General features: G+C 31.7%; 2 protein-coding genes across 2 annotated transcripts in view; both read left to right on the forward strand.

The window, feature by feature from the left end:
* Positions 1–11,002, forward strand: part of LOC109536950 (acid sphingomyelinase-like phosphodiesterase 3b) — a 127,817-nt gene extending 116,815 nt beyond the window's left edge. Inside the window, exons 7-9 of the mRNA XM_019903436.2 lie at positions 4,480–4,592; positions 8,342–8,526; positions 9,489–11,002. Of these exons, the coding sequence (XP_019758995.1) occupies positions 4,480–4,592; positions 8,342–8,526; positions 9,489–9,738 (548 nt within the window). The 3' untranslated portion in view covers positions 9,739–11,002. The remainder of the gene's footprint in view (positions 1–4,479; positions 4,593–8,341; positions 8,527–9,488) is intronic.
* A 671-nt stretch (positions 11,003–11,673) lies between these two features.
* Positions 11,674–13,188, forward strand: part of LOC109536954 (xanthine dehydrogenase) — a 15,781-nt gene continuing 14,266 nt past the window's right edge. The window contains exons 1-3 of the mRNA XM_019903442.2: positions 11,674–11,815; positions 11,868–11,911; positions 12,487–12,647. Coding sequence (XP_019759001.2) covers positions 11,808–11,815; positions 11,868–11,911; positions 12,487–12,647 — 213 coding nt within the window. The 5' untranslated portion in view covers positions 11,674–11,807. The remainder of the gene's footprint in view (positions 11,816–11,867; positions 11,912–12,486; positions 12,648–13,188) is intronic.

Raw genomic sequence — 13,188 nt, forward strand, 5'->3', positions numbered from 1 at the left:
ACGGCAGCAATGTTTTTCAAGGTAATCTGCCTAATTAACATTGCGCAAATACCTGTTGCTTCGTTATTATTTAAAATTCCGGTAACCATGGATAAATAGAGAGTGACAATAAGATAGACAAGGATAAACGGTAAATTCAACAGGAATCGTTGAATGACGGGACCTATTTCGAAATGTCAGCCTGTTTTCATCACCTCGAATTCTTCGGGGTTTGGTGTTTACATAAATAATCCATACAACACCAAACATTTGAGTTGTTAACTCCAAACAAGCCAGTGCCTGTGTAATTTCCTTATTATCCACTCTTATCAAGCAGCTTCTCGTATTCAGTTAATTAACTCGTGCTCCATTTGTATCTCCTTGTGCTGTGTGTATCGTACAAACGTGGTAGGAATGTAGCCGGTATTTGTTTGGTGCCTGGGAATGTGTCAGTTATTGTGCTCTGAGTGCCCCTGGAAGGCCCTGATTCGATTATGTCCAATACTTGTTCCTCTGCCGTTCACTATCTTCCTGGAACCACTCTCCACAGCCGCTGTTGTGCCTTTTCATAAAAAAAAGTCCTTTGTTGGCGTAAGTTCTTTTACCTGCTGCTATGTTACTGTAGCATTTCCCCTGAAAAATTGTAGAACAGAACTTTTTCAATATCGAAAATTTTCGTAATTTGAAGCAAAGATCGAAATTTTTCTTTTTGAATGCTTGAGTATTCCAATATGCTACCAATTAAACATGGAACAATTTCAAAATAATGCTTAATAGCAAAGTTGAAATTCAATCTTCAACTGTCAATATCTTCTAGAAATTTTCAAAAAAAAAATTCAATATTTTCCTCGTACTCCTCAAGTGAGCCTCCATCACCCCTTAAAAGAAATGACGTCAATTTTGAATCACCCTGTATATATATTAGCACATTGAATAGCTTTCCTAGGAAACTCCTCAATGTGCACATATCTTTAAATATTGAATAGTGCAAATTCTGTTGATTACATATCACATGCACTCAAAAACCGCTCAAAACTTGCAATATTTTTCTGTTGCTGAAAATATTATTGCAGAAATATTACTTATGGCGGTAGGTCTAATTTATACTTCTTACTAGTGCACAAATTAGAGATTATGACGAAAGTCAATAAATTTTCAAAAATATGTTTCTTATGTAAATGTTTTCTGCCATAAAATATTCACACCAAGGCGTTTTACAACCACTCGGAAAATCCACAATCTTAATTCAATTTATTAGGAAAGCGGAGGTCGGAATAGTGGTTTAACCAAGTTAAGTCGCCGGCTTTAGTTAAGTATGCATTAATACCGTCTAAAGTTGCAAGCAATACCCGTATTTCGGGAAAGAGGGTGAAATACGGTGGAGAAAACTCGGCAGGGGACGCAGGAGCCATCCTTGTAATGCCAGACGGTGTTTACGAAGAGTTGTGCAGATGCGAGAAAACATTCTCTGGAAACTTGAGCTTGTCTTTTCACTATTGATGAAGGTTAAGGTTTAAGGAAAAGATTTTTGTTAAATATATGCCGAACTACTCAAATCAAGCTGTAAAGACCTACACAGTACAGTTAGAGATGCTGCTTCCTGACCTGAATTTCCCGTAGTGGGTTTCTTACAAAATTTGACTATAATTATATTGTTATACTGTTATATTAATAAAAAACTAACTTTTATTTTAGGTCCGATTTTCCATATTCGGTTTTCCATAAAATACTTTCCAAATTTGTTGTACATCGCCATATACTACAAATAATTATAAGGCTAGTGATGCTGTTGCATAAATTACCAAAGTTCATAAACAAATAACCATTCATTTGGGACTTGAAATGAGAGTTTTCTGATTTTTGAAACCTTGTGGCTTTGTCATCTACAGACATACTTTTTGCTCCGATTTAATTACGATGTCCCAGATTTCCAGAGCTTTTACTGCAACGTGCTTAATGTATGGACGAGAAGGTAATTAAACATTTCTTTAATAAATGGTCATGGAGGGCAGAGTTAGTCATTTGCACGGAAATATTTAATCTTGAAAAAGAAAACCCGTCCACAGTTTCGAGTGGCAATTTTATTATCCGTACATCAAATGTAGTCCAAGTTAGTTCATATGAATTCAACTATATAACCACAACTTGCTGGCAAAAAACGAAACTGGTATTTACATGGAAAATGTCGTGATCCAAATTAGCAAACCGTATAGTTGTCAATAAATAGTGAAAATGCAAAATATCACGTCTTGGAATAATCGAGAACTGTAATTGCTGAACCCCAAACAGTCTCTTAAGTGATAAAGGTACAGGTTACGATTATAGCATTATAAGGCCACTTCATTATAGCTAATCGATTGAAGATACTGTTATTGGCTACGATACTGTCAAATGGGATCTAAGATTCCTTCGGGAAATCGAACCTTTTAAGTGTTATCAATCGAAAGTGTATTTCGTGTTGTTCAGAGTTCAATTAAAAACAAATTTGCTATTACAAAATAATTTCAGAGGTTTAGAAACATTGCCGGTCTCTCAACACATTGATAGACTGTATAAAGAAAAATCTGACACTTACACGTAAAATGGAAACTCAAAAATGCATTTAAACGTGAATTTCCGCAGTCATTAACAACTTGTCTCCATTAGGAGAAATATAGCAAAATGTTGAACTACCGCGGATCTAACACCCCCATATTTTCTTTTGTCCGTAAGAAGTTTCAATTTTCTTGAAATAAAGCTCTCGGTTGGTAAAACCAGGACGATTACTGAATTACAACTCCCTATTCATCCATTATTTTACGTTTCCTTCCAGTTCTCTCTTCCTTATAACTTTAAACGATATAATATACACTTAAGTGAATTTAGGGTCTTAACTAAAATTCAATCTAACCTACTATAATCAATTTACTCAACATTTAACGCAGTTTGAGGGAAATACTTGGTTTTATCACTCAATTGTTTAGAAATATCTAGTTTGTTAGTTGTTTAGACAATGTTTAATAAAATGTGTTTTACTATGTAATTGAGCCCATAACTAATTTTAACCTATTTATTACCTATTTATATATTCATTCTTCATTTCTGATTTTTAAACATCTAAAAGTTGTCAGTCATTTTGTCTGAAATTTTTCATTAAAACAGACTGATTATTTTACCACGTGGGTTCCATTTTCAAATAATCTTGCAATGTTTATTATCGATTAAAATTCAGAAAGCATTAAAATTAGAGTGCTCCCAATGAAATACTAAAATAATATTATTTTTGACATTTTCTCATCTTGCATATGTAAACTAAGAGCACTCATCGATTTCATTATACGTGTTTATTTCGGGTATTATATGATTTTTCTTTTGAATTAATATTACTGTTCTGTTTCAGTATTTCATGATACTTTTTGACCGATTTTAGTGAATTTGACTACAAGTATTACACTTATTTCCTTTACTTTGTATGAAGGAACATGTTTAGATAAGTGGCGAATATACAGAGTGTTTAGCAAACAAATGTATTTGCAAATTAATCAGAAGAATTAGCCAGCATTTTAAATGGTTCCTTGCAGGGCAATCTTTTTTTAATTTAAATATCTTGACATCGTATCTTTTGCACAACAATTGCTGAAACACTGTTCGAGTCGCCTCGTTGCCTCGCAAAATAAGCAGTAAATTAATTTGGCGAAGTTTCAATTCGCTCATGCAAATTTATCAACATAAATCTTATAATTACCAAATGGCAATTATCGATGGTCAAATTGAGTTTCGATTGTTGACAACTGAATATGCAAATAATTAGTTACGGACACATACTATAATTAGATAACAGTTATATGGATTTCGATTTTAATTAACATTTGATTAATGAGTTTGCTTTGTGGCCCACCGCAAGTGTAACGAGCCTAATGGAACAATAATGCTGTAAAATGAGGATATTGATAAGATTGGTCATAAAATTACGGTGAATTAAATAGTAATAATCATAGAGAGTAATAGAGGAATATTGGTGGTGTTTTTCGAGTTGCTTCTTTAAACCATTCAAATTGAGTTTTTTTATTATCTATATATATAGTTTTATTGAAACTAAATTTGTTAAAACGTTAAAAATAACAAGACTGACTTAATAATAAATTATTTTAATGCGCTTAATGTCCATGGGCTTAATCGTAGAAACATTAAAAATATGTTCGGGGAATTATACGCAAAATTAATGACATTCGGTAATCGATTTTACAAAACGAGCAATACAATGTCTTTATAGAGGAAACACAAAAATTATATTTATAACAGCCTTTCCTTAATTCCAATTATATTATTGACAAGACACACTTTCAACTCATTCCTCAAATTTGTCTCAGTTGAGGCAAAAATATAAATTTCAAATTCACTCAAAAAATGTCAAACTTACTCAATAAATAAATAATAATAGACGAAAATGTGTAGCTAAATATTTTCCGTTTTTCCCCAAAATACACGAAGGCAATAAAGAAAACATTTTCTTTGTTTCAGGTCGACCTATATCTTGGGCAATGTTGGCTCCTTCGATAACTCCGAAAAGGACACACGATGGACCCAATAATCCCGGCCTAAGGATATATAAATTTGACAAGTATTCTGGAGAGGTACGTAAATTAGTAGAGTTACAAGGGTGCGGATCTCTCATTAATATTGAAGCTCTATGCTCTTGAGATGAAATAAGCCATTAGATTCTTGAATGGCCTAGTTTCGAAGAATGGTATTTTGTTGTAGTTGATGTTGTTCTATTAGGGTAGATGTAATGGAACAAAGACTATAGACCCAATTGAACCCGTGTACTTATATGTAGTGTATGTATTATATAATATTTTCGTAGATGATTAGTATTCCTTATCAGAAATACATACGGCAATAAACAAGTTTTCGATTACAAATTTTATTCGAAAAATATTTAAAACTTTTAATTCGTACAGTTACATTTGGTCGTATACATTCTAAATTAGGCTATCACCATTTGAAAACCAATTTTACTTGATTTTCAGTATTTCGCAAATTACTAGAATTCCTGGAACAGAAATATATTTAATTGCATATCTGGCAACCAAATAACTTGCTATACACGTATATTATCGTTGAATGTCATGATACATGCTTAATTGCAAATAACATCCACATCGGGGCTTATTGTCCCCTGTTCTTGATATAAATTTTACTTTGTACATAATTTCCGAAACAAACTTGAAACTTCCCTCTAGATCGAGTCATTTCGCAATATAACTTTGGTAAACTATCTCTTCTAATACATGAATTAAATATATCCGGCTTATCTTGTGAAGGCTGTTTAACGGATAAAGTCTATTCTAATCTTAGTTGCCAACCGAAATACATAAGGAGAATGCCATTTTGGGTAACATTAGCAGGTTTAACATTAAACTTTCAATGCCTGCATATTGGCTCCGTTGGTGTTAAATGTAAATTTGAAACCCTAAAACTGAGAATTATTACACTAGACATTATTATTATAATAACAAAGAACATTATCATTTTTCACAAAAAATACCTGAATATTGTCAGTATTTTTAAGTAAAATTTTATAAAATAGTGGTTTTTTACGTAGAAAGACTTGCTTAAGAAAAACTTTGCTAAAGCTGGAAAGACCTGAAATTTTAAAGATACTAAAAATATTCAGAGCGATGATGGTGGCGAATTTTCCAAATAACTTTTTGTAAGCTTTTACTCTAGTCGTTTATAGAAGATAATCTTAATTACTTTCGACAAAAAACTTAATAAAATTCTTTGGTTTTCGTTCCAAACCTGTAAGCATTCTCTAAAATTCCCAGCAAAACGATGAATGAGAGAAATTTTCGAACAAAATTAATTTTGTCATTTTTGGCTGAAAAGACCGCATGCATGATTATCAGAAATAAAGAAAAACACCAGAAAATAATATTTTTTTGCGCTTTCAAGTAAAAACTTTTATTTTTGTGATCGGTCTTTGAGAAAACCTTAATGGTTTTCGGGAAAAAAACGGGAGAAATTTATTTTCGTTTTTGTCCCGAATTCGACACTGAAAAAGTTTTTGTAACATTCCTACAGAACTAAGGACAAAGGACCTTTCTTTCATTTTTGTCCCAAATTCGAAGCTGGAAAGGGATTTCAACCATTTTTACAATGCGGCAAAGGAGGCGAGTGTTCAAATTAAACTTTAGAAAATTGAGCATTAAGAAAAACGAGTAACTGTCCTAAAACTGAAAAATGCTGAAATCTTGAAGAAACAACTAAAAAAGTTATAAACATTTTCCCAGCACTGAAACTGAGTTACTGAGCCGGTGCTGATACCCAGACCTATCTCAAAGCGAAATAAAAAAACATAATTTTTTTATGACTGCCAAAATAATTGTAAATTTCAATATTTATCCACGTAGCATTTTACAAATTAGTCGCTCTTCTATTAATTTATTCAATATTAGATTTCTGTTTTGGTGTTTTAAAATTATGTATTTCAACGCAATCTTGGTAAGATAATAAGCAGCAAATAATGAAATTCAGAAATTTCGGACGAAACAGTAAATAGTTTTTTCCGTCGGCCCTTGCTTTTTTTTATTGTAAAGTGGTGTGGTACAAGTAACGTTGATATTTCGAAATATGTAAAATTACTTAGAAAATATATTTTTTTAAACAAATTTGGAACCTTTCCATTTTTACGAGCTAGTAATAACTGGTGCTGACAAACATTTTCTCAAATGTCCATGCAAACAGGTTGAACGAATCTGGGTGACATTATGGTATCTACACTAACTCAAATTAAATGCAATTGTCTCTAAGAAATATTTTTCGTTCAACCTCAACTACTTTTTAATTATTCTTATATTTCGATTGTCATTCAATTTAAAAATGTTCTTAATTGTTTGATGACGACAACTTCGTTCTTTTGGAAAATATGTTTATGACAATGTGTGATAAAACTATAATACACAGTATTACTTTTCCCGTTAGTATAAATGTTCAAATTTGTAAAATGGATATGAAATCCACATACACGTCAGGTCAGAATGAAAATAAATGGATTAGATACATAAATTGCCAACGATGCACTATTGACTATACAAACAGCAATACTGCAGATTCAACTTGGGGATACGAAATATCGGAAACGGAAATGGGTTTGCAGTTATCAGCTACCATTTGGTTCCCTTGCAAACACCTTTATGTGTGTACATATGCTTTCGGAATAGGTTTATGGGTTCGGAAATCCGCCTTATTCGTCGTCGTTGAAACGATAAGACGAGGAAATGTTGAGCTTTCGGATATTAAGTATAATTTCTAGTGTTGCAATTTCGAAGCATAGATGTACTATTTCCAGAAAACTATTCCATTAAGTCTTCTTCTAAAAAAAATTATCAGTTACGGGTGGTAAAGGTCACATATAACAGTAGCTTTCTTTATTATCATATACTTTGGAGATCAAGACTTTATCAATATCCTCAGTTAAATTTGCCAATGGCACGGCCTATATTGTGTGCTCAAACTGTTTAAACACGGCTAGTAGCTAGATAGGTTTAAGATAAACTCTGTTTGCACCTACCAAACAGAGAAACGGCATAAGCAAATCTGGAACGTGTAAGTTTATTGACAGCTTGCGTTGACTTACATTATAATTCCTGCGAAGTTTGTGTTTTAGTTGTGTGATAAATTTGCATTATTGTATTTTGTTTCCAACTAATGCATAATATTGTGCCTTCCGGGAATTCTCGCTAAATATTAGAATAGATGATTCTATTGATTTTATGGTAATCTTGAAGGAATTTTATGAAAAGTTATCAACAAAGTTAGTGTTGCATGTTTAAGTAATTTGATGCAGATTTATGTAAAGTTCAACGTTTAATTTACTATACCTAGGCAAGTAGCCTAGTTTCATTCGCTTAAAGGGTTAATTTGGAGAAAACTTTTCGCCTAATTATTGACCAATATTGCTCGATTTGATATACCTATAACTACAATTAATAATATGTTGATGTGCATATTTAAAAAATATATTTAGTTTGGCTTACATTTAACCATACATCATTGCTTTTTCAGCCCTCTAAATTACAATTTGTAAAAAAGTGATGTAATGAGCAAATCCGCTAAATATTCGAAAAATTTTACGAATTTTATTCATTGGTAACCAAACTAACATCTCATTCCCACATAATGGGAATGCATTCGATATACCAAATACATTATGTAATTTAAAGGCCCGCATGAACCGCATCTACAAGATAGATAATGAGCATTCACTAAAACTCCATATAATCATTAAAGCCCTGAAACCGCTCACTTACTGATTGGAGTTGGTAAAATAGATAAATCACTTGCAACTTCAACGAAACTTAAGCAATTATCCTCGTTCCAGGTTTTCGACTACACCCAGTATTATCTCGACCTGTCGACTGCCAACAACAACGGAAAAGCGGATTGGGTAGTCGAGTATAACTTTAGCACTTACTACGGAATTAACGACATAACTCCGTTAAATTTGCATACTCTAGCAGACAAGTTTACGCAAGAGACCTCGACGGAGAACAGCGTTTTTAATAAGTAAGTATTATAAACTTCGATATCACGATAATTGAGCCTTTAGCAAGTTGCAATTGCATCCAAGCTCATTCTACGACGAACCATAATAATTGGAAACTTAGTTAATCTTCAAAGTGCCCAATCGGAGCTTATGACAAGCATTAAAAAATCGTTTTAATGATGACGGATCCTGAAAATATAGGTGTTTACTTAGTCTTTTTTACTAGTCAGAAAACATGTTTTTTCACTCAGATACCTCGAACTTTTCACAGTCCGGAAGAAGTAAAAACTGTTTTGTCATCTGGATAAACTGATCAAAAAGACTGAGAAATTTTAAATTATTTTGAAATTCATTAAATATCGTTGCATTCAGATCTAAGAGTACTTACAAGAAAATGAACTTTTGCTACGAAGACAAATTAGATCTGTCGAAAAGTCTTGACCAAAACATGTTTTTCTGTTGAAGGCTGATTCAATGAGGATTCTAATTTATCTGGCATGTAAACAAAGCTGATCCTAAAACTCATTAAATAGTTTTCAGTGCGTTTTTTCCTAATTAACTTTCACAAAGTTTACGATTGCTGTGAAATAAAACCAAGAACTAAAAATGCGAATTTTATATTGTCGTATATAATATAATTATATATAGTCGTTTATTGATTTGAATGTGGACTATTGCAGTTTTTTAAAATCTTAAAAACTATTTTGGTTAAATAGGTTCCAAACATTTACACTTTTCAGTTAAAAACCGGATTTACGCATATTATGATCTATTTTTCATGCATTCATCGAATAAGAGGAACTGTTTCTCGATCGCGTTTAGTAGAAATGAAAAGCATAGATATAAATTGACGGTTAGGCGTAAATTCCATTAGTCATTTGTATTAGGCAAAATATGCACTTTAAAGGATTTAAAACTGAAACTAAAATAATGACTATAGAACCACATGCTGTGAAGTAAAATGGAAAATCACTTGTTTCAGATACTACAAAGCCAATTCAGTTCGTATCCATTCAAGATCTTCAGCAAATTGTGACGACGTTTGCATACATACGCATTATTGTGCAATAACTCGAATTGATTACGATGAACATAAAGAGTGCTTAAAAGTTGATGCAAGTGCTCTTTCTTCCTCCTCACTCTTTCTTCACTCCGGAAGAATAGTTAGTCTAGTTTTGCCTTTAAGTATAACGTTAATTTTTAACGCCATAGTTAGAAAAACGTTGGTGTAATAGCAAAGTAGTGGCTTGACTGTGTGTAAGTTGGGTGGATAATGGAAATTTTCATACTTTTGTATAATTTGAATATGACTATGCTGGTTATTAATCATAAGCTCAATTAAATAATCTCATAAAATCGCGTAACAATTTAGAGCTTATGAAAATGATTATTTTTATATGGTAAAACTACTGTCCTCAACATCATCCGCTACCTTAATTTATGATAAACTCAAGAAATATTTCTAGATATTCTCAATTGCACGGGTATGCCAAAATCTCAACAAAATTACTCAATCTTAAAATCCAAAATTTTGAATGCATTTTATTCAAACATCAAACTATGCATTTCAAAATCGAAAAACTAAATGCATCCGATTAGCGTAACCTTAAACTAAACTATTAATGTGCTACTAGTTAAGCTCTATTCGATTTCTTGTAAATATAATGTTAAGAACTATGAACTAAGTCCTGGTTTCCAAGCGGCTTCAGAACAAAGCAAAATAATATTATAATAAATTAACTAAAACTGTTATTATAGGTAATGTTGGCCTGTAATAACAGCAATTGTAATTAATTAAGGCGCATTGTATATTATTGCATGGAAATCGTTAAATTAATCCCAACCAAAAAGACGCTAATTATGCCTTCAGTCTTTGAAACCATGACCTAAAGCTTCATTATGTAAATTTTGATATGGCTGTGGTTTTTTGTACCTACTAAATTGATAAAGATATTTAGTGTAACAAAATATATTGTAATAAGTGTAGGCTTTAATCGTACGTCTAAAATCTATTTATTGAATTGTATAGAAGTATTAGGGATATATTTACGCCCCACTTAAAATTGTGTTAATTTCATATTCCACTTGTGTAAGTCCAAACCAGTTTTATGCATTTAATTTTTTTCTACCTAAAGAAAAAAGTTACAAGCATGAAGAACCGCAGCAAATTGCAATTAGCAACAAAATTATTTAATGCAAATTATAAGATATTTGACTTTATTTCAAAAATGATAACTATATAGAATAGAGTTTAGAATATTCATCATTTAGATAAGAAACATTTACTCATCTGTGATAATTTATTATTGTAAAATGGTCCAATAATCCGATATTGGTTTTTGTGTAATATTGGTTAAGCAACGTTATACTGGAAAGATAGTTGCTTTTAATTATTTGTATTGAGCAGTTTCGTTTAGGTACAATAGTAGGTACATGTTTAAAATAAATAATTGTTAAACAGAATCTCCCAATAATAAAAATGTATATTAATTGTCATTTTACGTGTTTTATTCCACATGAATGAATAGGGGAGTGAAACTAATTTAATTACCACAAGAAAGCCTATAAAATAAATTAATTGGTTAAATTCACAGACAAACCTGTTTTATTTGTTATAAGAAGTGACTTCTAAAGTGACCAATCACAGACATTTTCCATAACTCTCCGGAACGAAATCGAACATTAATCAATATGAGAGCAAAATATAAATTGGAACAAAAGCTCAAGTTTGTGAAAATATTCTCAGTACGAGACAGGATTTCCGGGGCATAAAACGAAAAGATCCTCAACCAACACTAATAATAACATTGACATGCTCGAAGAAATGGATGTAAGGCCAATAAAAATACTTAAAATACGCCTAGGGGACAGGAAGCTCCTCGCAAATATAAAATGCATGTTCCAGAAAACATAAATGTTGAGTACGTACCAACAGGATGGAAAAATTGCGGCATAACCCGTACTCATAAACAATAAAATTGTGCATCCACGGTTTAATACTAATATCCCATTAAGAAATATGTCGGCAGAGTATTCGGTAAACACAACCCGTTTAAATAATACATTGAAAACAATTAATTATGACAAATCATGTAGAATTAATATAATTTTATAATTGGTCCATTATCTGGCCTTCAAACATGAAAACGTAAAATAAAATGAAGCTATTGCATGCAACAACATAAATTTAGGTTGTTGAGCCATTTTAATGTATATTCCATAGAAACATTAGCAGCCACTGACTAGGTACGTGTTAAAAGTATTAGGATAATAGCTAGTGATTCAGAACCTGGAATTAAAAATGGATTTGTAAGTATGAAATTGATGGTTCATTAATGCCGCTAAATAAGTTATTGCTTAGGTTGGGTGAGGTGGACATTACAGTTAACGGGATAAGGCATCAAGGTAAGTTCGGGAATAAGCACAACCAACTTTTTGTTCCTAAATTCAACAAGAAAATATGCCCGCACTTAAAGTAAATAATTAAATTCAATACACGTGTTTTAACATGCATGAAAGTTACTGATGTAAATAACAGATACAATTTTGTAATATAGTTGAATTCAAAAACAAACGCTTGAGTGCAACTTCATTAAAACGTTCATTCAGTAAATGAAAATTTACAGTATGAAAATACCAACATTGCATTAAATATTCATAAAACAGATTTTAAAATATTCTATATTCACAGCTTTTGTACTATCGATGTATAAATATGTTAGCAATGACAGCCTAAAAAGATTATCATTTTAATTGTTTTTTTTAATCTGTTGTAATATATGATTTATATTATTGGAGCATAACTAAAATGTGCTGCTAGTATGCGTACAGCGTACATTTTCCATCCAAAATGTTTAATGTGCCACAGTCTTATTTTATTTTATATTGATTTTAATCACTACGTTTATAAACGTAATATCAAAATAATTGTATGAGGTGAAAAAAAAGTTCTGCGGTTTTATTGTTTAAACCAATTGCAGTGCCGACCAGCAGATGTACCCCCAATATAACACTAAATTCGTTCTTGCGTGATGAATTAATGCTCACCGGTACCAAGAAAATGTGTGAAGAAGGAGGTTGTGGAGTATGCATTGTCGTAAGAAAAATCAATAATTCGCAGAAATATTTAGCAATCAATTCGGTAAGTTGAGCTAAATAAGAACGGAATATCTGATAATTTTGCACACTGAAATTTTGGAGTCAAGTCCTGCAGCAGAACCTCAGGCGAAAAGTGAATTATAAATCCAAAAATCTAACGTTGAAGGTATGGAAGAACTCGTAAAGAGTTTCAAAGCAGTTGTTTTAGAAACGGAATGAATTTAAAGTAGTTGTAACAACATTATTTTTATTTGTTTGAAATGTAAACAATACCTTTTAGAAAATACGTTTAACATCAAACTTTCGTTTCCCAGTAAATAAGATATACAAGGTTATTCACGCTATACGGCACGGACGTTTGCGGCTGCCCGTTTGTTTTTTGCAAACTATTATTTGATGAATCCACAGACGCCTATCGGTCGCACATTTTAAAAACATTTTTGTAATGTACAGAGTGTCCCAAAAGCCCTAAAAGTATCAAAGTTGTGATTTTCTAAATGAAATACCCTATATATTATTGCATTTTTGGATTCTCTGAGCAAAATAAGTGTTTGTTTTAATAAGATTTATAATGTCTAAATCTA

Source organism: Dendroctonus ponderosae, unplaced genomic scaffold (genome assembly GCF_020466585.1).
Source record: "Dendroctonus ponderosae isolate FM_Combo_2020 unplaced genomic scaffold, Dpon_F_20191213v2 Dpon_F_20191213_2, whole genome shotgun sequence".
Taxonomy (NCBI): Eukaryota; Metazoa; Arthropoda; class Insecta; order Coleoptera; family Curculionidae; genus Dendroctonus; species Dendroctonus ponderosae.